The sequence below is a fragment of the Nomascus leucogenys genome, chromosome X (genome assembly GCF_006542625.1).
Source record: "Nomascus leucogenys isolate Asia chromosome X, Asia_NLE_v1, whole genome shotgun sequence".
Taxonomy (NCBI): Eukaryota; Metazoa; Chordata; class Mammalia; order Primates; family Hylobatidae; genus Nomascus; species Nomascus leucogenys.
Window position 1 is genome coordinate 16,191,009 of NC_044406.1, and position 27,470 is coordinate 16,218,478.

At 42.2% G+C, this 27,470-nt stretch overlaps 1 protein-coding gene across 4 annotated transcripts; it reads left to right on the plus strand.

The window, feature by feature from the left end:
* The first annotated feature begins 1,139 nt into the window (after positions 1 to 1,139).
* SCML1 (Scm polycomb group protein like 1) lies at positions 1,140 to 18,706 on the plus strand. 4 transcript variants are annotated; one of them, XM_030807189.1, is made up of 7 exons: positions 5,511 to 7,955; positions 9,187 to 9,270; positions 9,740 to 9,823; positions 13,135 to 13,239; positions 13,629 to 14,028; positions 15,549 to 15,700; positions 16,992 to 18,706. In XM_030807189.1, exons 1-7 carry the CDS (start codon positions 7,923 to 7,925, stop codon positions 17,124 to 17,126), a joined length of 993 nt encoding a protein of 330 aa, XP_030663049.1. In that variant the 5' UTR covers positions 5,511 to 7,922; the 3' UTR covers positions 17,127 to 18,706. The 4 variants fall into 4 exon arrangements, with proteins under 4 accessions (XP_012356328.1, XP_030663051.1, XP_030663049.1 ...); XM_030807190.1 differs by having other exon boundaries at positions 9,743 to 9,823; XM_012500874.2 differs by lacking the exons at positions 5,511 to 7,955; positions 9,187 to 9,270 and adding an exon at positions 1,140 to 1,371.
* Positions 18,707 to 27,470: the final 8,764 nt, after the last annotated feature.

A 27,470-nucleotide genomic window follows, 5' to 3' on the forward strand; every position in this document is an offset into this window, starting at 1 on the left:
AAATAACACATACTATAATGGGCTTTAATCTAGCTTCGTATTTGAGAGGAAAAATAATACATTTCTAACGTCCAGTATACTTTCTTTGTAGCTCCTCTCTGGGCCAAGAAAAGATGTATAGCTTTACTTTGGAATATCTGCCTGCTTTGCTTCTGATAATTACTCAGACTGTGTCTCCTTCCCAAGATGAGCAGCCTCGACGTAAGTATGTAAGACTATACGCCACTAGATGATGTCACATAGCCTTTATTACAATAGCAAAATTCTATGCCAGTTACTGTTCTAAGTGCTTTGCATACATTAACTCATGTAATCCCCATATTATACTCATTTTACAGATGGGGAAACCGAAGCACCAAGCGGTTACTTACTTGGCTTGCCTAAGGCCATAGGAGGACTGTGTTGGAGTTGGGGGTCCAATCCAGTAAATCTGCCTTCAAGGTCTGCGGTAGTTCCCCAGTCCAACTTGTGGGTGCTGGAGACTGGAAATATCTTGCCCGCCCCTCACCCTGGCCCCCCTCGCCCTTCCTACCAGACCTGGCTCAGGGCAACTGCTAAGGCCCCGCCCCTCTCCTCATTCCAAGTCAATCACTGGCGTGCGTCCAGGAAACCCAGTTTACGTCGACGTCTCTGGTGCGACACAGAGCGCGGGGGAGGGGCGGGATCACATTAAAAAAAAAAAAAGCTTCGGACATCCCAACAACGAAGTGGGGACACCACGTTCCTAACTACAACGCCACTGGAAGGGTTGCGCATGCGCGCCAGCCTCCTGCGCAGCCGCAGAAACCACTGTCAGCGCGCGAGTCTCTGAAAGGTCTAACGTCCATTTTCAATCCTGCGAGTCCTGCGAAGGAAAACCTGAGGTAAGAGGCCCCGCCCCACAGCCATCTCCTTAGCAAATTCCCGCTCGTGGCCCGGCCCCATAGCCATCTCCTTAGCAAATTCCCGCCCTCAGCCCCGCCCCACAGCTATCTCCTTAGCAAATTCCCGCCCTCGGCCCCGCCCCACAGCCATCTCCTGAGCAAATTCCCGCCCTCACCCAAGGACTGGGAGAGCACCCGCGGATTGGCCGATCAACGGCAACGCCTGCCAGTGGCCAGACGCCAATTGGTCAGCGGGTAGTCCCGCCTCCCCCCCCCAAACGCGAGTTTGGGAACTCGGCGTCGCGGGAGGTCTCTGATCCACTCAGGGGTCAGGGCATCACTGGTCTCGCGTGCGCGTGACCAGGCCCGGTTTCCGGCGCCAGGACCTTTCCGAAGCGTCAAGTGGCCTAACGGTCACAGCTGTCGCCCATCGGAGAGGCAGGACTACTGCGAGCGGTTTTACCGCGACCTCCGGAGGCTGGCGTGACAGGCTCTGTCACTAAAATAGGTCTGTCCAGTCGTACTTTTTCCTCACCTTGAGCTTTCCCGTCACGGGAATACACGATTTGGCTTAGGGGCCGGGGCTCTCCTGAGGAGAGAGGGTTTGCTTTGCGGGGAAGAGCGAGTCTTGCACTTCGCAGCCTCAAATTTCAGCCGCGGTGTGGAGGGGGGTGCTTTGGGTGGTCCCCACAGCCTTTCCGGAGTGCCCGCGCGTGTGAGCTTTTGAGATTTGACAATTTGTGAAGCGCTTGTTGCTGACTTTCGAGGACGACAGGATCCTTTTTCAGTCGTTCTCCTGTCAGGGGAGGCAGGTGGGGAGCAAGGAAGGATCCAGACTTTGTTAACAGAGCTTTGAGTTTAAAGAATTGACAAACTCCCGAGTTAATTTCCTGTCAGACCTTTTGCGGTTGAGACATAGAGTCTGAGGCTTTGATGGTAACCGCGTTTGATTTAGAGACAGACTGTGCAGCTTCGCTGTTCTATTGTAAATACGTAAATGAGGAGGAAGAGAAAAACGTAGGGTGTTGGGAGCAGAGGCGGGAGTCGGGAGATCCTGTGAAATCGGAGTCCCTTTGGAGCGGGGGGAGGCCGTCGAGGCTTGCGAGGGCCCGGCCCCCTTGCCGCGTGGTCGTTAACCGGAAAGGCTCTGATTTGGTTAGTGGCGGATCGCGTCCCTCCCTCCTCTCCCCGGCTCTCCCCGAGTGCGGCAAACTGGCTTCAGGTTGACTAAAAGATAGCGATTTTCCGAGCAGCTTTGCCGCGCGGTGTTTTCTAAAGTGGGGCGTGGCATGGGTGCCCTTTTGGGCCTCACTTGTCCAGCCTGCGGCAAGTGCTGGGCGATGGGATGCGGTTCTGGCGGCAATGGAAGGGGCTGCCTTTGAGAGTCCCGCAGGAAGATTTAGAAAGTGATTGTTCTTAAAACAAACAGCGGTCTGGCTGTTGTAATTGGCCCCGTTTTGCTGTGTGTTCCTCGAAGTGGTCCGGGTGTGAGTGGTGCCTCATTGTGAGCTGTGCCTTATCTGATGAATTAATGGCAGGTGAAAGCCTTGCGCCTCCGGAGCGAATATTTACAACTTTTGAAAATGTCTTTAATGTCTAAAAAAAGTCTCTTAGAAAACCAGACGGCCTCTTGTTCTTATGTTATCAAGAGTTTAGATTTCTGTGGTAAATATAAGTGAGTTTCATTTTAAGTAAACTCATTTTGCGAGATTTGAGATTTGAAAGTGAAATTAATTAATTTTGCACAATCTAGCCTTGGGCTCTGAGAAAATGTTGTAAAGCTGTAATTAATCTTGTGGGACGAAGTGAAAAGGAACTAAAGTGTATGGTGTAATGAATAGTTTAAATTTCTGTGGTAAATACAAGTGAGTTTCATTTTAAGTAAACTCATTTTTATGGGATTTGAGATTTAAAAGTGAAATTAATTAATTTTGAACAATCTAGTCATGGTTGGACTCTGAGAAAATGTTGTAAAGTTGTGATTTATCTTATGGAAAGAAGTGAAAAGGAATTAAGGTATATGGTGTAATCAAGAGTTTAAATTTCTGTGGTAAATGCAAGTGAGTTTCATTTTAAGTAAACTCATTTTTACGGGATTTGAGATTTAAAAGTGAAATTAATTCATTTTGCACAATGTAGTCATGGTTGGGCTCTGAGAAAATGTTGTAAAGCTGAAATTATTTATCTTGTGGGAAGAAGTGAGAAGAAACTAAAATGTGTGGTATTATCAAGAGTTTAGATTTCCGGGGTAAATATAAATGAGTTTCCTTTTAACTAAACTCATTTTTGTGGAATTTGAGGTTTAAAAGTGAAATTAATTTTGCAGAATCTAGTCATGATTGGGCCCTGAGAAAATGTTGTAAAGCTGTAATTTATCTTGTGGGAAAAAAGTGAAAAGGAACTTAAATTTATGGTGTTATCAAGAGTTGGCCAGGTGCGGTGGCTCACACCTGTAATCCCAGCACTTTGGGAGGCCGAGGCGGGCAGATCACTTGAGGTCAGAAGTTCGGGACCAGCCTGGCCAACATGGTGAAACCCAGTCTTTACTGAAAGTGCAAAAATTAACTGGGCATGATGGTTCACGCCTGTTACGCTAACTACTCGGGAGGCTGAGGGAGGAGAATTGCTTTAACCCGGGAGGCAGAGGTTGCAGTAAGCCGAGATCATGCCACTGCACTCCAGCCTGGGTGACAGAGTAAGACTCTGTCTCCAAAAAAAAAAAAAAAAAATTTAGATTTCTGTGGTAAATATATAAATATAAATGAATTTCATTTTAAGTAAACTCATTTTGTGGGATTTGAGATTTAAAAATGAAATTAATTTTGCACATTCTAGTCATGGTTGGGCTCTAAGAAAATGTTGTAAAGCTGTAATTATTTACCTTATGGGAAGAAGTGAAAAGGAATTAAAATTTATGATGTGTCTACTATGAACCAGGCATGATGCTGAGAGTTTAACTGTGTAATTTTTGGCCTAAATAGCCCTGTGAAGTAGATATTATTCCAACTTTACAGGTTAGAAAATTTGAGGCACAGAGGCGAAATATTTGCCTAAAGTGAAACGGCAAATTTGGCAATTTGGACTTGGATTCAAGTGTTTATAACTAAAGCCCAGCTCCTTGCATCATACCCTGGTATCTGAAAGACATAACAATTCATTTCAGGTGCAATGTGAATGAAAATTACATGTTATGACCCAGACTTGTTGTCTATGTGCTCCTTGAGAAATAGTTCTGTTGGATAGATGTGGTCAATACTCAAAAGCCCTTGCTATCTTTGCCATGCATTACTCTAAGCACTTGACGTGTATTAATTCATTTAATCCTCACAATTCCATGAGGTATGTGCTATTATCCTTCCCATTTTACAGACAAAAAAAAAAAAAAAAAAGGATTTAAGTAAGTTGTTCAACTTACTTACGCAGCTAGTATGTGGGGGAGGTGGGACCCAAACCCAGGTATTCTGACCACAAGCCTAAGGTCTTAATGCTGTTTGATGCTGCCTCTCATGTAACCAGATATGTGTGACAGTTGCCGTAGAACAAGTAGAGTGTTCTTGTAGTTCAGGGAAAGCCGTGTCACATCCATACGGGATGATCATTGGCATGGTGCCCTTGCTTTTTGGAGGTGAAACTTGAAGTAAGCCTTGAAGTTGAATAGATTCTCCTAGGCGGAGACACAACAGGGTATTATGGACGGAGGGCATAACAGGAGCGAGAAGCTCAAAGAGTGAAAGATTGGTGTTGATTTGTATATGTACCAGAGATGTAAACATGTTGGGAGTCCAGTGGTGGACTCACTGCACAGTGCTCCTGTGTCTAACTACAGCCAAATTTTGACAACATTGTAATTAATCCAAATAGGGAGTTCTCTGTTCTCTGGATGTAAGAGCTTGTAAGCATTGTCTGCAAACTTGCCTGAAACAGGCTACATAGTAAATATTTTAGGCTTAGAACTGCTGTCCCCAGCCTTTTTGGCACCAGGAACCGGTTTTGGTTTTGTGGAAGACAATTTTTCCACAGATGCAGGGATGGGGGAGTGCTAGTGGGGTATGGTTTCCTAATGAAACTGTTTCATAAGGAGAGTGCAACCTAGATCCCTCGCATGTGCAGTTCACAATAGGGTTTGTGCTCCTGTGAGAATCTAATACTGCAGCTCATCTGACAGGAGGCGGAGCTCAGGCGATAATCCTTGCTAGCTCCTGCTGTGCTCCTAACAGGCCAAGGACCAGTACCAGGCGGTTGCCTAGGGGTTGGGGACCCCTGGCTTAGAGTAAAGGGGCAAGTGGTAAGAAGTGACCGCTGCGCAGTGGGCGGGGTCCTGATTATGGAAGGACCTTGCAGGCCATGGTAGGAGTTTGGATTTTACTGTGTTATTGGTAGCAAAGGTATACCAGGTGATTTTAATAATGAAGTAAAGTGCATAGAGTGTGATGGTAGACTGCACCATTTACTAGCCATGGGACCTGGGTAAATTACTTAAATCAAGCTTGTCCAACCCGCCTTATTTTGTTGTTGTTGTCATTGTTGTTGTTCTGTTTTGTTTTGTTTTAGGCTTTCGGCAGCCTGAAGCTATGCTTTTTAGTTTCTGTCTCTAGGGATAAGTGGAAAAGAGGGATGAGGAAGGGGCTTTACTGGCCCAACCAGAAACAAACTAAGAACCCATGACTATATTCCCTCCCTTGGACACCCCTAATAAACGTTCTTTGCTTCAGTTTCCTCATAAGGAAAATGAGGACAGTAATAGAACCTATCCCACAGGGTTGTCAGTAATTTAGCAAGATAGAATACCTAATCAAAGAATCAAAAGAAAGTACAAATTAAATTAGAAATAATAATTTTAAACTGTGGTTTTGCTAAAAATTCTGTAATTATGATGAAATGATTATCCTTCTGGATAAAAATAATTTGTCAAAACAACTCAAGAAAAAGTAGGATAATTTGACTAGATCATCAACCATGGAGGAACTTAGAAAATGTTATAAAAACTAGACCCAGAGAGTTTTTTTTATAAATTCAACCCTTTAGAGCACAAAAATTCTCGTGCGATGTAAACTTTTTTAGAGTATAGAAAGAGATGAAAGGCTTCCCAGCTAATTTTGCAGAGCAATTTTGATACCAAGTGTTAATAATGTAGCAATACAATACTGATTCATTAATTGTGAGAAATATACCATCTCACTAATGTAAGATCTTAGAAATAGAGATGCAAACAGTTTCTAAATAAAACACCAACAAATTGAATGTTGTTGTTTATAATCAGCTGGACCCCTCACCCCAAGAACATTAAGAAATATATTAATATGTTGCATCAGTAGATCAAAAGAGAAAAGTCACTTAGTCATCTGATGCTGAGAAGCTATTTGGTACTATGTATTATCTGTCCTGGTTTTAAAACTACATGCAGGACCAGCAGGATACTACCTTAGTTTATTTTGGAACATCTGGCTGACCCCAACAGCCTTCCTTAGTGGGAAGAAGTAGAGGAGAATTTTCAAATGTGGAGACCTATCCATTGTTTCTACCTCTAGGAAATCATCCCATAGAACTACTTGCACAGGTGCAAGACTGTTCTGCAGTGTTCTTTGTAAGAGCAAAACTTTAGAAGTAACTTGAATATTTATGAATTGGTGGCTGTGTTTAATAAATCATGGCATATTTACAAGATAGAACACTAAGAAGTCGTTACAGTAACTACAGTAGACCTAAAAGTACTGGTTTGGAAAGACTCTTTCCACCACAGGTTAGTTTTGCCTGTTTTTGAGTTTAATATCAATTGAGTCATATACTGTACTCTTTTGTGTCTGGCTGTTTTTGAACTCAAGGTTATGGTTGTGAGATTCAGCCTTGCTGTGTACAGCAGTAGTTGGTTTATTCTTATTGCTGCGAAGTTCCTTTATATGAATATACCACAATTTAATTACTGATAACTTGTATAAGTTTTATGGTCAGAAAACTCAACTAGTTTAAAAAGTGAAATTTGATTGAAGTTACAGCTCCAATTAGAGGTATTTTATAACTTGATACTTCTATGCAACATTAGTCTGCGTTTATCTAACTTGAGTTATTTCTCCCATCTTCTTTATCCCCTTTTGATTTCTCTCTTTTGGGTTCATGGTCATTAGTATCTCCACTATAGAATGAAAGGGAAACAGGAAAGAGATGAAACCTGAATCTCTTAATTGTGCCTCTCATTACTGCTGTGGTTCAGGAAGGATAAAGTGGGGTAGCTCTTTCATTAACGTACCCTTCCCAGTAACTGTGATGCAGACATTCAAAGCAAATCTCTAGTACAAGATATAATCCGATACTGTTGCAGCCAGTTTTCTACCTCCATAGTTAAGTGACTCAGAGCGATAACCAAACCTTCCTAATTTTAGATTGTTTGGCTTACCTTTCACATCCAATTATTTAGGTTTAATATAAAATTTAATAAGGCAATCCTAACTTGAAAGTTGAAATGGACCTTAGAGATCATCTCAACTGGTGTTCAAAACCTGGTGGATGAGGAGGTGGTGTCTCTTGTGGTCTGCCCAGCCCACATAGTCGGGGGGGACCCAATCCAGAATAGACTCCTGGCTTACATTTTGGAGGCAATGCTTTCTCCTTAGTCAAGAGCCTTTTGGAGCTCCTTTACAAAAGCAGTTAGCCCTTGCGTTCTCTTGTTCATTTGTTTCCAGCATTTACTCTGCAGGCTTTAAGTTACTAAGCAGTCACTTCACAGTTTGTAATTGTGTTTGATTTGATTCTTATTTCTAGTCATGGGCAATATGGCCCTTTAGTTTTGAAAGATTTATTTTAAATTGGCCATGGAAGAATTCTGGTTTTGTCACTCTCTAAAATTCATCCCAAAGTCCAATTCTATTTGAGTTAGCATTCTGAGAGTATATCCATATTATTAAGGTAGTAAGTGTATGAAGTAACTTTTTTATGCGTTGCTTTTCAGGAGTAGAGGTTTACCACTCTTAGGTGACTAAGCAGTATCACAAATAAACCCTCCAGCAAGTTTAAAAATAATTAGGTCCAACTCAGAGGAAGTGGAGTTTCTCCTGTTGCACAAAAATGATGTCTAGCAGCTCCAGTGAAATCGATGTGGTTTGTATTCAAATTGAAAATCTGTCTTTGTTTTTTTTTATTGTGCTATACTTCTATTCTAAATTTAGTTTAATTTTATACACTGAAATGCATAGACCATAAGTAAATTTTTGTTATGTATTTTAACAGTAATATATAAAGCTCCTGTGACAATTTGTGTACAAGTTTCTTTGTGAACACACACTTAAATTTCTTTTGGGTGAACAGACAGAAGTTGAATTACTAGGTCATGGAGTTCATGTGAATTTAACTCTGTGAGAATCTGCCATACAGTTTTTCAAAGTGGTTGTGCTGTTTTTACATTTCTCTTATATTCTTCTATATTTCTTAATCCTTCAAGTTGAATCAGTATGTAGATTATTAAACTATAAATAATTTGGCTTAACAGAAAACACCTTTTTTTTAGTCACATAAGGACATAGATATTAATGCTACCTAAGTAGTCTAGGCAATTCTCTTAACTACTGTCAGTCCAAATGTTTTTCAAAAATCTTTGGCGATAACTGCCTACCAAGAGTCATTTTTCTCTGATATAACTATGTAAAAGCACTTTGAAAAGCATAAGGCACTATACAAGGGTAAGATAGTATATTTTTAAAAGTACTGAACTGTAACCCAATTCCATATGTTTTTGTGATTTCTATCATGTATTTTGAAACAAAAACATACATAGCTACCAAGTATGTTTATTATAAAACTATTCCCATAGTTCATAATTCATTCTTAGAATGAAGAGTTATTATACTGAAGTGTAATGGTTATTTACTCCTTACTTATTTATACCCTGTCTTATTTTTTAAAGTTTTAAGGTACTTTAGAGATTAATTTATCAAGAAAAATAGGTGCTCAAATGTTTTCTATCTTGTCCACAGAGGGGCACTGTTGGGTTATTTAGGAATCAAAAAACATGTAACATTTATTTCTTTGTTCATGGTTAGAAATACTTGCTTTTAAAGTATTTCTGTTGCTAAAGGACTAGTCTTTCTACCATGAAGCATATAAAGGGTTAAGCTCAGTGAAAACTGTTGTCTTAAGTGTAGTTGGGTTAATGAGAACACAGTTCTGCAAATACATCTTTTCATGTAGTCATAGTATTTACAATGAGCAAAGGTCCTTTGATATCACAAATAGGCCTTTGTAACAGCCTCTTGAAAGTGAAATTAAACCCTCAACTTTTCTTTTAGTTCTGTCTTTCATCTTCCCTTGTAATTTGTTGATAAATCTTCCTCAGGTAAAAACAAGAATACCTACTTATGATGAAGACGACAACACTGTTCTTTATGCGTATGAAACAAAACCTGAATTTGTCAATAAAGTATGTTAATTGCTAATTGCCAAATATATTAACATTTGCTGTTTTAAAGGAAAAGATGTAAATTCCTCATATACTATGGAGTTCCCGTAAACTCACACTCAAGAAAATATCTCTCCCCTGAATTTGTATGCTTGCTTTCATCAGAGAATGAGCACTTAACCAATTTACTTTCCCCTTTTTCTTATATAGTAGAAAATTAAGAGCAGTTTTGTACTCACTTTCAGTATAAGACTCTAAACCTAGATTCTTCTGATATAATAAATTCTTTTCTTGCCCCCTTCCTCAATTGTCAGTTTTCATTCTCATATTAATGTGAATTTTAAAAATCTCTGCTTAAGTCTTCTGAAACCCCTTGAAAAGTTGGTGATTAATAAAAACAATTTAAATAAATAAATATAGTTCCCCCCTGCCCCCAGTGTTCAGTTTGGCTGTTACAGAAATAAATCATTAATTACTTTTAAAATATTAGCAGGAACCGAATATTGTATCTGATACATCCTGTAATACTGAAGAGCAACAGAAGACAGTTAATGATGTCCTTATCCATTGCCAGGTATGGAAGTTCTGTCTCTTCAATGTAGTTTTCTAAAATGTTAAGCAAAAATTCTCTTTATCTCACATAAAGGGAAAGTGTACAATTAATTGAAATTTTGCTTATCAATTTATTTATGATTATCATCCCATTGTGATGATTTTTTTAAAAACAATTTATAGTTAGAACCGCATCTCCTGAATAGCAACATGTAGATTTTATAGCTTTTTAAAAGGCCCATTACCAACCAAATGTAGTTACGTCTCTTTCATCTACATTGCTCAGTATTGAATTAGTTTCCCTTACAAAATCCTTAAAGGAAATTGACTGATTTGGATGAAATTTGGTATGTGCCTAAATGCACATCAAGATATCTCAATGGAAACAAAGTGGCAGCCCATCAAGGTTTTGTAAAGAAACATACCTAAGGTAGTTTTGAGGGGTTGTTTTAAGAATCACCATGTTGGTAGAGATGTGATTACTGGGAATTTTGTGAGTTGCATACCCCAGAGGTAATGAAGGTTTATATATATATATATAAAATGTTTCTTACCATATATAAGGTTTCTTGAATGGAATGAGCTAACATACTTTGGAAAGTGAAATTGTTTGGGTGTTTATCATGATCATGGGGGAGAACAGAAGTTGAGTGCTTCCAAGGGACACATGCAGTCTTGGGGGGAAGTGGGTGCAGAGGCGAGCTGAGAAGGGAGGGAGCAGGTTCTCCCCAGCCTGCCTCCCCATGCACTGCTAGGTCATGGTCTAGGTCAGCTTGCACGCTGAGGTGGGAGGTAGCATCTGTGGGGGGAGGTGCCCAGGGCCATGGTCAGCCTGAAATGGCCCCAAGGGCCCCTCTCCGTTGCTGCCAAGGGGCTGGCTCTTTCTTCCCCTACCCGTTCTAGATCACAGAGGTGGCGCTGAAGCCTGCCTTGTTCTTTCATCCCAGTTCCCTCTTGAGTCCATCTCCATCCTGCTTAGGTTGGGAGCAGAGGAAGACCTGGCCATCCCCTGCCTACCTCAGCTCCCTAGTCCTGCCTCTTCACTCCTGGAGATAGTGGAGCACCTGGGGCAGTCCTCTCCTCTGAGTCCTCAAAACTGTCCCCACAGCCAACCAACTGCCCTCATCCCTGCCCTTCTTCTGACCCCTTCCCAACCATTCTAGTGACCAGGGCTGACACCCTTGCTGCTTTCTGCATCTAGTCCCCTCCCTGAACTCAGAGCTGCCCCCCATCAGGCATCCCCCTCTCCCTCCTCTGGCTCCAGTCCCTGTCCCTGCTTCCCCTCTAAGAGTTCTCCCACATCTTGGAGAAGCCACTGCTCCTGCTTCCCATCCCTCCTTTCCTGTCATCGTCACCCTCTTCTTCCTGTGACAGCCCCACTCCTGGAATGTCATTCATACTTGCTCTCTCCACACCTGGCTTCCTGTTTTTCTCTCTGGGTATTTATGAACCTGCTGTTCCTTCTATGCTGTAAGCCCTTCCATGCATCCTCACCTGGCAAGGGCCTTCTCATGTTTTAATTCTGACTTCAGACCTCACCTCCTCTGAAAAGGTCTCTATGACTGCAGCCTGGGTTAGGACTGCTTTTCTGTGCACGCTTAGCCTCCTGTTCCCGCCTGTGTCACACCACTGGTAATAACAATAGTAACATGAAGAGACCACTGAGCACTGTTGGACCGGGCATGGTGTGGTGCTGTTACTGTTAGTATTAACCTAATACTATAGCAAGCTTCTCGTCCTTGAGAGAACCCTGAGAGAGCTTTTCATCCTGATTCTCTACATGAGGACACTGAAGCACAGAGAGGTTAAGTAACTTGCCCAGGGTCACACAGCCAATAAGTGGCTGGACTCTAGTATTTGACCCCAACCATGTTCCCCGAGAGCCTGCACTGTTTACCTCAGTGTGGCAGCCCTGTGGTTCTCACTAGCGGCATCAGAATCACCTGGGGGGCTTGTGAAAACATAGACCATTGCCCCCACTCTCAGAGTTCCAGGTTCCATAGGTCTGGGGTGCAGCCTGGCATTTGGCATTTCTAATGAGCTTATAGGTGATGTTGATGCTACCGGTCGGTGGACCACACTTTGCAAACCACTGTTCCAGGCTGTTTATCACTTTGTCTACTGGAATCCTCTTTTTACTTGTCTTTCTCCCAGCTGAGATGGTAGTTCCTCTAGGACAGGCCGGAGTGCAGTGGCGCAGTCATGGCTCACTGCAGCCGCAACTTCCCAGGCTCAGGTGATTCTTCCACCTCAGCCTTCCTAGTAGCATGGACTACAGGCATGCACCACCATGCTTGGCTAATTTTTTGTATTTTTGGTAGAGACGGGGGTTTCACCATGTTGCCTAGGCTTGTCTCCAACTCCTGAGCTCAAGGGATTCACCTGCCTTAGCCTCCCAAAGTGCTGGGATTACAGGCATGAGCCACTGCACCCGGCCAGGAGCTTTTTTCTTCGGTCCATGTTCTCAATACCTAGCAAAGTAGTTCTGCCAGGTGGTAGGCCGTCAATAAAGGTTTAGTTGAATGAGTGAATGAATGAATGAATGAATGAGGAAATGTTTCTGGCCCTTTGTTTAAGTGTATTTTTCTTTGCCCAAAGTTTCTGTGTATTTCAAGAAGAATTCTCAGATTTTTATCAGTCTCCTATGTGCTTGATTGCAATGTTTCTGGCCCTTTGCTTAAGTGTATTTTTCTTTGACGAAAGTCTCTGTGTATTTCAAGAAGAATTCTCAGATTTTTATCAGTCTCCTGCGTGTTCGATTGGCACATAAGAGATGTGTACTTAACGGTTTTGTAAGGTTAATTGCTGACTGCATGATTTAAAAATACTTTGAAGCCAAAAGTCACATCTGTTATATTTGGTTCACTGTTCTTTCTGGAGTGGAACATTCACTGTCTGTATATAATATAGACTTCATATTTGTACATATATGAACATATATGTTACATATGTATATCATAAAGTGAGTCTTTGTTGTTTTAGCAGATTTCTTTCCTAAAATAGCACCTTCCTTGATGTGCAGTGTCTTCATCATCAATGTGCTAGCATAGAGGCATTGTGGGACATTCATTCACCAGCATTACAGCTTCCTCAATTCCTACATGGAGTAGAGCAGGGGAGGGGACGCTGGGGCTCCTGAGCTCAGCCTGTTGGCTCTGTGTCACCTACAGCCAGGCCTTGAATAGGAGCAAGACATTTCTGATGGCTTGAGAACTTTTGTTGTGTCTAGCAGTTAACATTTGACTTAATGTTATTTTCACATTATTTTTCTTTGAAATTAAAATTATATTTTACATTGTGTACCAATTATATGACTACATTGTGTTATAATAGGTTATATATGATGCTATGCAAAACCTGGATAAGAAGATTGATGTGATTCGTAGAAAGGTTTCAAAAATCCAACGTTTCTGTGTGAAATCCCTGTGGACAAATCGTGTAAGTGTTATAAAAAACATTTTTACAACTGTGATAAACCTCTGGTTTGTAAAGATGCCAATAAGCTAGAAGTGAGAGAGTACCAGTATCTCTGTGAGATTAGCAAGGCGTATCTATACTTGTAGCAGTAGATGGAGACTAAACTCTGTTGGGAGAACGCTGAAGTTTAGGTTTAATAATTTATGATGCTGCCTATTTTTATGTTTGTAGTTATAATGTGTAAAATACAATCAAAATGTAGGATTGAAGAATTATATAATCAAAAGGGACCATTTATTTTTAATAATATAAAGGAATGTTGCATGGAAAATAAGTATTAATGTATTTACTACTCATTTTATTTACTTTTTTACTCACTGTTGGTTTATGCTGTGTTTGTGTGATTTCAGAAGCGATATGGATACAAAAAGTATTCTTACCGGCTTGCTAAAAAGCTTAAACTCAAGAAAATGAAGAAAAATGAGGTTTACGAGTCATTCTCCTACCCTGAAAGTTACAGCCCCACTTTACCAGTGTCAAGGTGTGAGAATAATTCCCCGAGCAACTTTCCAAGGCCATCCTTTTGCATGGAAGAATACCGGCGAGCTGAGCCAGAGGAGGACCCGATCCTCAGCCGCACTCCGAGTCCAGTGCATCCCTCAGATTTCTCTGAGCATAATTATCAGCCATATTATGCATCTGATGGTGCAACGTATGGTTCTTCTTCAGGGACCTGCCGTGGCAACCCTCGGGCTGACGGCATCCACAACACTTACTCAACTGACCATGCTTCTGCAGCACCACCTTCAGGTATGCTGGCCCAGGTAGCGCCCAATTTAGTACATGTCCCTGAGATGGTGAGTTACTCAGCTTTGATGGAGAATAGGTACACTGGATCATCTCTCTTCCTCCCTTCTGGTGTCGGTGAGTTTGAAATGCCATATTTACAAGTAGCACTATTTGACCTATATTTATCAACATCCTTGATGCAAACTAGTGGAAGCTGTTCGTTTCCTATTTTGAGGGCTGGTTTTAGGTGATATTCAGAATGATGACTAACATTTATTGAATGCATATTATGTGCAAGGCACTGTGCCAATCAACTGACATGCCTCTTCTCCACTTATACTCATAATGACCCCATGGTTTTGGCACATTTATTACGCCATCCCCAAGGTCACAGAGCTGGTGAGTAGCACTTCTAGAACTCTGCCCCATTGTGCTTTTTCAAATCTTCTGTTTTTATTTACCCTTTCCCTAGATAAATAAAAAACACTCCTGATATGGCAAGAGCCCAGATGGTAGGGAAGAAAGGGTATGCTTTTGGTTAATTCACACACACAGAAAGATCAAATTGTGTTGATGGTCCTGGTTGGAGAAACAAATTTTCCTAACTAATTACAAAACCCACTTTAGTCATCACACACTAATTGTAGGGAGTCTAGCACTCTGGGTGAGTAAAAGGATACTTGTCAGTACACAAAGAAATTTCAACACAACTTAGTGTAGAGCATAGCTAAAACTTTCTGAAGTATGAGCAGTTAAACTGTCTCATATCTCAGTTATTTTTTAAATATATAAACCTTTGACCAAAATCTCTATTACTATGCAATTAAACATGAAAGAGGAATTAAATAAAATGTTAGTTACTTCTGACCTAGTTCAGCAGAAAATAATCTTGTTTTCTTCAAAATGCACATTAGCACTTAAGCCACGAGAGACAGGAATCTAAAAAGTAAAGTGATGCTAAAAATAACCTTATTGAATACATGGGGAAGATTTGATAAAAGTACTAATTTGGTTCTTAAAGATAATGGGGTTGTTATTGAGATTCATTGATTAAAAGGAACAAATTTAAGCAATTATAAAACTAAATTTGGAGAATTTCCATTATATTTTGCTAGTAAAATTAACCTAATCTAGATAGAGAGATTAAGAGAGAAATTCCTTGAAATACTTGAAGAGAGCCATAGGTTAGGTTAGATTAACCTAATTTTACCCAAGTGACAGATCTTTTGCCATATTTGCCTGTGGCCAAAGAAGACTTGGTTTACTTAGTCTGTTTTGTGATCTTTGAAACTTCAATGTAACTTCTGAACCAGCTTTTGCTATTTAGGGGAGGTCAGATGGGACACTCTTGTGTAGGCAGCCCCACATCGTCTTTATATAGGCTTTCACTAGATTTTACAGTTGGAGTCTTGACTCCTTGCTAGGAATGTCGCAGAAGGTTCCAACAAAGAGAGCATTCCTCCCTACCTAACATCTCTTCTTTCAGGATAATGATCAGGTCGAGTGTGATTTGTCTTTTTTTTTCTCCCTCTCCATTGAAGTTGCAAGGTCACCATTTGAAAATGACCGTTACATAGAGGAAGGAAGCATCACTAAGCACCCTTCAACCTGGTCGGTGGAAGCAGTGGTCCTGTTTCTAAAACAAACAGATCCTCTTGCATTATGCCCTCTTATCGACCTCTTCAGAAGCCATGTAATGTATTTTTTGATCCTGTTTTCCTGCTGTAATGCCTTTGAATGACCTCTGTGCAGGTCTTTCAGTTGGATACTGTGTGAATGGTGGGAGAACCCTATTAGCTGATTTTTCCATATATGAGAAAGCTTATTTTGCCCAAGGTTAGCCTTAAATGGTAGGCTAATAGTCTGTTCTTTAAACGGGTATAGAAGTGCCTAAAATACAAACTGCCTCAGCTTCTTAAAACATGATGAGTCAGCATGGCCACTCAGGTGTACCTCCCCTTTGTAATGACAGATACAAAGATCCTCCCCCTATGTGCTCCCAGCTGGGCACCAGGACCATGAGGAGGAGGTGGTAACCACAAGCTATAACAGGGTGGCCTTCTTTTTATATAACCAGTGATTCAACAACTGATTCCATTTGCCTCGATTATTGATGATTTGTAATGCTAATACCCTTTTGCTATTATCAGACCATTTACAAAGTAATATCCTAGGCCGAAGTTTTATAAGTTCTAGTTTCTTTAATTTCGAGTTTTACGTAGTAGAAAAAGTATAGAAGGTGCCAAACAAAGGTTGTGCTATAAGGGATTTCAGACCTTTTCGGATAGTGTTAAATGAGTAAATAAAATTTTATTTTTAAACTGGAACATATAAAACCAAATCATATGCTTCAGCAGCATAAGTTTATCAATTAAGATAAGGAATTTTAGGAGGATGCTTTGTGACTATGTTTTATTTATTCAGATATTTTCACAGTGTGTCCTAACAAAATTAGTAGCCACATATCTGATTTTTAATATAGTAAGAAAATTGGTAATTAGTTTTAGCATCTAATTAGCTTCAGACAACTAATTGGCATTCATCATAAAGACAACATTGTATAGACATTTACAGTTTGCACTGATGTTGACATACTCATCTTCCCAGCCCTTCTCAGAAAGTTAATGAACATCTGAAATTCATTTTTACTATTCATAGTCTTTACTGTTTTGTCATGGATGTGTAGTATTTTATTCAACGTACAGTATATATTTAAAGTTAAGTTTGACACAGTTTATTTTTTAAGATATTATGTTAAATTTCCTTTTTCTTAGAACTTGAAGTGAGTTTATATATTACCAAATGGTGCTTCACTGTACAAGTTATATTTTTAATAGCTTTCATAAAGTAGATGCATATTCAGAGAATATACATCTGCAGTGAGCTGCTCTCTAGTTTGCTTTACATGTTCTCATAAAGAACTAACCATTCTGATGAAAATATGGAAGCATTATTAATTATCTTTAAGTTTCTTCTCTCCATAGGAAATTGACGGGAAGGCTCTGCTCCTACTCACGAGTGACGTGTTGCTGAAGCACTTGGGGGTGAAGCTGGGAACGGCTGTGAAGCTATGCTACTACATTGACCGACTTAAACAAGGAAAATGCTTTGAAAATTGAAAAAATCCTTGTGCGAATTTAGATTGGGCCAACTTCTAGAGGCACCAATGCCTTCTTAGTGTAGAATCATTTTTCTGCCCTTTAGTCGTTTTTGTTTTGTAGAAAGTATCTCTCAAAATATATTATAGCTAGAATTGTAGAGCTATGTTATAGTCTAGTCTACTTCTTTAAAAACCATTTAACTGCTAGATAGTATTAGAATAGTCCAATAGGAAATTCATTCTTTATAGGTCTTTAAAAATTACTTTTATTATATTGTTTACAAATATATTTCATGCAAGAAACAGAAAAAAAACCCTTTGATTCTGGTTCATCTCGATAACAGAGAACCAAAACAGCTAAGAGAGGTATTATCAGGGTTGACAACTCCTATGATTGAATCTATGGGAATTATTCCTCAGAAGAGAATTTAAAGGTGTACCCATAGATACCTCTTTCTGGAGTATTTTATCTGTCTGATGTTGCAGTATTCTACAAGTTTCCAGAAAGAGAATAGCCATATAAATTATTTTCCTGCCTGCTATTGTTTCTCTATATGTTTTATTTATTCAGATTTAGAGAAAAAATGAGCATATAAACTTTTATTAAGTGCTCTTAACGGTTTTAAGATAAACTATAGGATAGATAGAATGGTTATTTTATGCAAGAAATATTGTACCGCAAGAGTGGTTTGGATGAAGTCTGACTACTTTTTTCCAAACAATTATATTAAAACTTTCATATTTTGGCTAAGTTTGGATATATAACTACACTTTCATTGTTTGCATCTCTCTATGAAGATACCTCTGTCCAAACTTTTAAAAGGCATAACTTTATTTTATGTGTTTATTCTTTATATAGATAGTATTTTATATTTTATTCTCACCCGAAGTATACACACAATCTTTTTTAAAAAAATTCAAAATGGCATTTTGTATTGCCACAGAGGTAGGATGAGCCATGTATTAGTGAAATGTTTTATTTTGTAAAATGTAAATGGATTCTTTGCCATCACTAGTACCTCTCAACTTACTTTTTAGAGGACAAGAAACAATCTGTAGATTGGTTTCCATACAGGGAAGTTCTCTGTCCTATGCAATGTTTCTAATTAATTTGCTTAATTCTGAGCCATTAATCCTGCTACACTTTGAATGATACATTAATTCAGACTAATCTTTGGGGGCTTTATTTTGTAAGTTAGAGCTTTCAAGGGAAACATGTTCAACACTATTATTTTGTTATAAATTTATAACTTTGTTATTACATTGTATAACAAATATATAAGGTTTATAAGCTATGAGAATTGGTGCTATCACCATTGGCTATTTGCTGTAAATGTCAAGAAAATGTTCACCAGATGCAAGAATGTACATTTTCTTTTTAGAAAGCCAAATGTACTTTAGACATGAATGCAACTATTTAAAGAATAGCTTCATCTATGTTATTCCTTATATGTCATAAGATTCTTACTTAAACTTGGTCTTCTTTCAAATTGTATGAAGATGCTGTACCCACTTGAACAGTCCTCAGGTGTTTACATAAATACTATGTTTTAGTTTTCATATTTTAAAATATAAATAAAGTTAAATCACAACAGTTCATTGAAAGCCTCAGATGTGATTTCATTTATCATCACTGTATTACATTAATGTGTGTATTTGTTGTAATGTGTGAACTGAAACAGAGCCACTCTAGTAAGCTTGTGGCTTTCCATGTCCAAATACTTGAGTTTTAAAACCTGCCCAGATTCTACTGCTAAACAGATGCCTAACAGCCAAGGGCTGATTTCTTACAGGGGTTTCAATGAGACCCCAGGGGGGCTGTAAGAAGTTCAGTCGATGAGCTGTATCTGTACTCAGAGCCTTTGTTATTTATGATATCATCAGTGATGCGAGAGTGCTAGAAAATGCCCATGCCCCGAGATATCTCATCCCATCTGAGCCTGTACGCCTGGCTGGCAACTCCGGCTGCTCTTTTACCACTGGGGGCCAGAGGCCGCCTCCTGGATGCACCTCCTCTTGGCCCTCTGCCTTCAGATGGCCCAGCTACCCCGGTGGGATGCCCTTGGAGGACTGGGGTTACAGTTGCATAGCCTCACTTATCCAACCCCTACCCCCACCCCAGGAGCTGCGGCTCCAGCCGAGGAACCCAGAAACCCTCACTACTCTTGCTCCCCAGCAGCGTGTCCTATGATTCACTGGAGACAATAGGGCCCTGCCCGAGGCTCCATGGGTGATGCTCAGCGACTGGAACGGGGGTGTCAATTTGAGTGATCTGAGACTTGAGTAATTTGTGGCTCCTTTTTTTCTCCTATCTGGCTTATAAATTTTTGGTCCATAGACTATCATGCCATATTACCCTTCCTGTGAATTTTCCAGACTTGAAGTTATCTTCCTCTAGCTTTGCCTCTCATTCCATCCTTTGATGCTTTGTAGCCTGCAGAATTCTGCACCCTGAGCTCTAAGACCTTCCAGGCACACCTAGCATTTGCGTTGGTCTTTCGTCTGTGTGATTTCTTATTGTTGAAATGTCTTACAGTACATATTCTAGAGTGGGATCTCCTAAACTTTTAAGCCAAGGCCTCCCTCTGTAGGCATAGAAACACCATGCCCTTCTGTAATATTCAAAAGTAAAAAGTAAATACTGTGAGTAGTGGCAGTGTAATTGGGAGGAAAAGCACAGCTTTTTCAAGCCGCAGAAGGGATTGTCGCCGGGCACGGTGGCTCACGCTTGTAATCCCAGCACTTTGGGAGGCCGAGGCGGGCGGATCACGAGGTCAGGATATCGAGACCACGGTGAAACCCCGTCTCTACTAAAAATACCAAAAAAAAAAATTAGCCGGGCGTGGTGGCGGGCGCCTGTAGTCCCGGCTACTCGGAGAGGCTGAGGCAGGAGAATGGCTTGAACCCGGGAGGCGGAGCTTGCAGTGAGCCGAGATTGCGCCACTGCACTCCAGCCTGGGCGACAGAGCGAGACTCTGTCTCAAAAAAAAAAAAAAAGGAAAAAGAAGGGATTGTCCTCGCAGTTGGCTGAGTACATGAAGTAGGTTAAAATTTCTGGGGCTATAGCTGGATGCTGGGGCTTGCTCACAAAGTCTCCTGAGGCTGATCCAGGCAATGTGGGAGAGCTTTAGATTTGAGAGGACGTGCAAGCGAGAGCCCACCTTTGGAATACATGGCGGACAGTCCTTCCTCTCTTCTGGCTGTTTGCCCTATTTTGTCAGCAGGTCGATGCCACTAAACCTTAAGAGTGACACTCCATAGTTAGCATGTGCTCAAATTAAGCTTGGCCACTCCCCCTGCTCTAACAGAGGCAACTCTAGTGTTATGGAATCACCTTTCTGCCTTTAGGGATACTATCAGCATTGAGGGGAGATCTTTAAGAAATAAGGGACCTAGCTCCTCCCCTCGAGCTGCCTAGAACATAACAGACAAACCAGCGTTCATGAAAAGGAGAACGTCGGGCACTTATGACAGAGCATATGAGTCAGTGCCAAGTGCCCATAAGTGACATGTCCTTATGTATCAGTAGTGGTGTGTCCTGTTGTCCTGCCATAGAACTGAAGCACTTAAGCACATGCATTTGTGGAAATAATCCCTCAGGGACAACGGGGCGGCCAGAGCAGGGTTTTGGCCTTGCCAAGCCCTGCTCCTCCTTTGGCCTCACTCCTCCACCTGGCTTTGGCTAGCCTCGGAGGCTCAAGTCCACTGATGTCAGGGGCGGGGTGGGTGCACATATTCCACAGGGGCAGAAATCAGTCCGTTGGGAGCAGGACACATATCTTACAACTTCCTTTTATATTCATGTGAGACGAAAAAGATGAAGCTTTTCTGCAGTTAATGTACGGAGTCACTGATGTGTTCTAAAGTGCTGAACATTGTTGGTACTTGCCACCATCCCAGCCCTTCTCGGTTCCTCCCTGTCCTTAGAGGCATAAAGCCTGGACGCGACACTTGCCACACTCCTTTGCCAGTAGACATGGATTCTTAGATTCTGCCCCAAGAGACCCTGTGCCCTGATTTGGGGAGGAGGGAGGTGAGGAGAAGCCGCTTCCTTCTGGTGGCTGCACAGGACAGGCTTTTGAGCATCAGCAGGAGGCAGATGTGGGGTTTGCCAGCAGCCTCTGGATATCACCTTGAGACTCATCCACTTCAGTCGTGCAGGCAGCTGAGACCACTGGGGGCAGGGGAGCTTCCCTGTGACTCTTGCAGTCCTGGATTTCTAGAAACTTCCTCACCTTAGCCCCTGCCTTCCAGGAGCCATATAAGCTTCTGATTCTGTATTAAACCACTTCCATTCTGAAGATTCAGAATGGCTCATATGTTCCTGACCAAACCTGGACTTGTCTACCTTCTTTGGCATATCTGTCTTGTACAGGCCCACTGTTCAGAAAGAAGAGTAAAACTTCCATAGAAAGGGCCCTTTATATTATCTAGTTTAAGTAAACTAGTATATTTCATCAAATCTAAGACCTCTTTGATTGTAAGATGCACCACTGTTTAATAGTAAAGGAAAATGCTATCTATTAAACTATCACTCACCATTGATTATAAAATGCAAACTGATTTCATAGATGTTAACACATGAAAAGATGGGTGGCTTACGACATATAAAATGTTAGCTCTCAGAAGCTGAACAGGTGGTTTTAAAAGCTTAATGCAAAGAAATTGCACTAATTGAAGACTAATACAAATTAAAACAAAAGCAATCTAATCAGATCTGCCCCAAATTCACAATTACCAAGGAGACTTTGAAATGTGAAATTATATCCATTGTCTTAAGTAAAAAGCCTTACCACAAATGTGTATTTTGTCTTTAAGTATTAACTAGTACTAGGATGAAGCCATCATATTTAGCAAGGCATTTAACAATTTCCTTGCATCCAGCCAAGGAAAAAAAGGGGAACTTGGAATGATTATAGATTAAGAGAGTCTTAAGAGTCATGTCACCCAAATGCAATGCACATACCTCGTTTAGATGCTGATTAAAAGAAAACAACAGGAAAAACGCATACATGAGACAATCTAGGAAAAGGTGAATACCCAGTAGATATTAGATAATACTGAAGAGTTGCTATTAATTTCTAACAATGGTGCTAATTGGTATTATAATTATATTTTGAAAAGATGGTGCCCCTATCTCTTGGAAATAAGTATCTTATTAAAACTTTACAGATTAAATGAGATGATATCTGGGATTACTTTGAAATAATCCAACAGGGAAGGAGATGCAGATGAAACAGGCTTGGCCTTATGTTGGTATTTGTTGCGGCCAGTGATACATACATGAGAATCCATTATACAAATCTCTCTACTATCATGTATGTTTGAAATTTTCCATAATAAAAAGTTTAAGTATGCAGAATATGAAGACAAATTTCTCTATACTTTTCAGAGATGTCTGAAGTCAAGCAACATTCAATACACAGAGGATTTCAGTAAATTAATGATCAATATTTAGACTTCTTGCTTGAGGTTTCTTAATATTAGCCAAAGACAGCTAAGCCACCTACAACTGAGAAGCACCTGTTCTTCCTGTCGTGGTTGAAAAGGAAACAAGGTTGAAGTAATAGATGAAAAACAATACAGGGCAAAGGATCAACTCATTCCTTTGTCAGTAAATAATTGGGAGGCATGTAGAAAACAGGAAGACTTGAAGACACAAATCCAGATAAATGGCAGGGTGGCAGGTCTGCCATTCTGTTGAATGAAATGACAGGTGTTTCTGAAACTCATCAGTGTCTGGTGGAATCTGATGCTGCTTTCCTGGAGGAAGCGATGCTCAGAAAGCGAAGACTGTCATCTTTTCACCCATGCTCCTCCACACTCTGCCCTCTCCAAAGGGGCCTCCACCTCTAGGGTATTCTGGGGAATTCCTCCAAGTACAAGGCCTGGTGGTTTCAAAGTTGTTAGTACTCTCTCAGTTGGTTATTCCAGTTATTACCTCTCTAATTGTGTTTGCTTTTCAGACAAAGGGATTCAGTTCCTTTTTCATTCTTTTTCCCCATATACCGTCCTCTTCCATACACTTGAAGAAGACCCTCATGACTCATATTTGCCAATATACGCCGTTCTCCATGTTGGGAAGTCTCTCTCCCAGGAGAGTCCACCTAGGTCAACATCACCATAAACAACATCACTACGAAGTCACTACCAGTGGGTTTCCGAAGTCCACAAAATCCGTTTTTGGCCAGGCGCGGTGGCTCATTCCTGTGATCCCAGCACTTTGGGAGGCCGAGATGGACAGATCACTTGAGGTCAGGAGTTCGAGACCAGCCTGGCCAACATGGTGAAACTTCGTCTACTAAAAATACAAAAATTAGCCAGGTGTGGTGGTGCACGCCTCTAGTCCCAGCTACTTGGGAGGCTGAGGCAGGAGAATCACTTGAACCCGGGAGGTGGAGGTTGTAGTGAGCCGAGATCGCGCCACTGCGCTCCAGCTTACTTGCTCACGATCCGAAGTAGATGTCCTGCCGGATGGTGATTTGGGGACCCAGGCTCCTTCTGTCTGTGGCTTCACCATCCCTAGGGCCTTGGGGTCCTTGGACTCCTGGTGGCGGGGCACACATCACTTCTGTTCCCATTCCATGGGCTGGACCTCAGTCACATGGCCACACCTCACTGTAACAGTGGCCAGGAAAAGTCTGTGTACCCAGGAAGATGAGGAAATGGGTCTTTGGTAACTAGCCAGCAGTCTCCACTACACATCACGATCCTAACATCAGAACATCACCTGTTCATCCCTCTTGTAAGTTTGTCAGTTTCTCTGTGGCACCCCTCTAACCCCAGGACACTCACACACCTGGCTCCCCTTAGTCTCCTTCCCTGATATATTATCTTTATGTCACTTAAACTTATGGCTGCTTAGATTATTGTTCCCAGCAATCAACTCTTCCCTGCAAAGAATATTTCTTCCCATCCATTGCCATGGGATTTGCAGTTCATCCCCGAAGGCAAACTCTGTTGCCCAGCCCATTGCTGCACTTGGCCCTGAACCCTACTTTGGCCTTTGGGAGGTACGCAAGTGAACTGAAGAGCACCACATCAAGCAGAAGCTTTCCCATGGGAGAGATCATCTGTCACATGATTCTCCCTCAGCTGAGAGCACAGCATTGGCCAGACAGGGCTGCCCCTTCAGACTGGGTTCTGGAGCAAGCAAGAAGGCCTGCTGGGGCTGGGCCAAGGTCATCCTGTGGCCTCCTTCATATTATGTGAGCAAGAAGTAGTGTCTACAGTTGTAACTTACTGGGATTTGGGGATTCGGGGATTCATTACCATAGCTCAAAAATACGGTGAGATGCAACTGATACATTTCCTGCCACGATTCATTCATTCATTCACTTTTTTATTTATTTGCATATTGGATGTCTTTCCCCACTAGAATGAACTCTTCATGAGGGCAGTGAGTTTCACCAGCTTTGACTCTTGCCATCAGGAATCAATTACTTGTTGATAGACTCGTAATCCTGGGAATCAGATTGAGGCTATTTTAAGTAGCAAACACATACTGAGCCATTCCACACGTGTCAGTGAATGACTGACATAAGGTGCCATTTGGCCTTTGGATTATTTTCTGGTTGGTTTTACTTCTGTGTTTTACATACAGCCAGTCAAGCACTGAAACTACAGGAAGAAAGAGGGAATTATTGGAGGACAGTGTGGCTCTGAAGAGAATTAAAAACTGGTTTAACATGACATCTTACTAAGAGCCATTGAGTCACTCACTCTCGCCTTCTCACTAAATACCTTTCAGAAAATGAAAATGACCAGAACACAGGGTACCCCTGAAAATTAGAAGGGCAGGCAAGCTTTTGCCCATCTGGGAAATATTTCTACAACTCTCAGGCCCTTGAAGCTGGATTGAGAATATACGTACATCATCAATTCTAAGATGTTCTTTTTTTCTCAGGCATGAACATGTCTGACATCTGGATGGGTTTTACAATCCACGGCGTCTTCAGATGCCATGTAGTATGGTCATTTGGGGCGTGGCCATGCTGCACCCCTTGCGTTGTTCCTTCAGGTTATGTCAATTCCAAAACACCCAGCAAACCCTAGCCAAGGAGGCAGCTGCAACTCCTGGAGCCAGGGCATGGGTAGCACATGTGGACCCCACAGGCACAGCACTGCAGGTGGAAGCTGAAACAGAAGAGCCCTGATGGGTGCACACACTGCCAAGTGGAGTTTTCAAACCCCGTGTCAAAGAACCAGGAAGTCAGGGAGGAAAATGCCCCATAAGGCACTGCAGACTGGCAGGCAGCTGGGCATGAGAGAGTGCACAGCACAGGCACCATCCCCGGCCTCAGGATGCTCACAGTCTATCTGGGAAGACAGCATGAAACATACAAACACCTACCTAACTCATGAGTGTGCAAAATGCGGCAGGTGGCGTAGCCATGAGAGATCCACCAGGCAGCCTCTACCTGGCTGAGAAGATTGTACAGGGCTTGTAGAGAAAGCGTCGTTTCCACCAAGGATGATGGGCAGGGGTCAAGGGAGGTGTGTGTTGAAGGCCAGAGACCCTGAGCAGGAGCGAGCTTCTGTCAAGACACACCCTCTTCCAGTAGGTCTGTGGCTTTCTTTTCAAGATGTCCTCAGTACATCTGGTGATCATTTGATTGAAAACCTTTATCTTTTCCCCAGGATAAACCAATTGTTCCTACACTTTTACCAACGAGTAAATTCATCACCTTTATCACATATTAAATCCTTATAAAATGTTTTAAAAACATAATGTATTATTTGTGTGGAACAAAATTACCCCCAAACTTAGCAGCTTAAAACAACAAACACTCATGATCTCTGTTTCTCTCTCTCTCTCTTTTTGAGATGGAGTCTTGCTCTGTCGCCCAGGCTGGATTGCAGTGGCATGATCTTGGCTCACTGCAACCTCCGTCTCCTGGGTTCAAGCAATTCTCCTACCTCAGCCTCCCGAGTAGCTGGGATTACAGGCACCTGCCACCATGCCCATGTGCAGCTAATTTTTGCATTTTTAGTAGAGATGGGGTTTCACCACATTGGCCAGGTTGGTTTCAAACTCCTGACCTCAAGTGATCTGCCGGCCTCGGCCTCCCAAAGTGCTGGGATTACAGGCGTGAGCCACCGCACCTGGCCAAACACTCATGATCTCATGCAGAGTCTGATGATCAGAAATTTGGGCGCTGCTCAGCCGCGTGGTTCTGCCCCAGGGTCTTACAGGTCATACACACGCTGTCGCCTGGAACTGCAGTCATCTCAAGGCTTGACTAGGATGGGGCTCTGCTTCCCAGATGGCTCACTCACATGTAGGATGATTACACCTCGTCCCCGGAGTTAGCGCTGAGAGGCTTGGGCCCTGGCTCACCCCACAGTCCCGGGATGGTTGGTCACCCACACACGTTGACTGGAGCCCTTGACTCCACTGTGGCTTTTGGCAGAAGGCCTCCATTCTCATGGGGCTGCCACCTCAGCCACCTATTCCCTCTGGTACAAGGCTCCCAAGACTGCAGTGGATGGGAGGCAGAAGCGATTCAGGAGAGAGGCAGAGGCACCCGAAGACCTTTCACAATGTGGGGAGGCAACATGATCAGATCCGCATTCTAGACAGGTCATTCTGGGAGCTCTTGGGGTGGAGATGGGAGCTCTCAGCCAACAGGAGCTGACCATCTGTTCTGTGCCCTACCTGAGATGCACATCCCATCCACGTATGTTCCTTGGGGTCCACTCGAGGGATTTCTTCCTGTCTTTTTCTGGGCTGTGCTCAGAAGAGCAAGTGTCCCTCTGAGAGTAGCCCAAGTTGTTGGGTTAATGACCTCGAGTGAAGCACGACTGTCTCTCTTTTAAAAATGGTAGAGGAAAGTACTTTCAAGCTTGCCTGAGGTCTGAGAAGCTGAGCTTTCTGCAGTGGTCTCAGTGGAACCTTTGACTGGAGCATTCGAAGGGTGCCTTTCCTGTTTCCTTTCTCGGCATTGAAACATCAAGATACGGAATCCAGAAGGGTCACCAGAGCCTGACCCTCTGCAAACTGGACTCAAGGCTGCAGACTTGCTGTTGAACTGGGCTGGGCAGGAGGGCAGAGTGGGCACCAGAGCCCACCTTCCTGGGGCCCTGAAAGGGTGGGATGGTGTGTACTGGTCCCCTCACCCAAATGCAGGTGTGGGAGGAGGACATCCATCATGATGATACATGGGATTTGCTTCACCACCAGGAGCAAGGTGAGTGAGAGGTGGGCCCGGAGTCGTGCACCTGGCAGAGATCAGCGTGGGCTGATGGTGTCAGAGGAGGCTACAGCCCAGGTTGTGCCTCACTAGGAGGCTTCCTCCAGCTGGAGGTGCTGCTGCCTTCTACCACTCCTGTGGCACACTTGAGGCCCCACTTCCCGGACCTC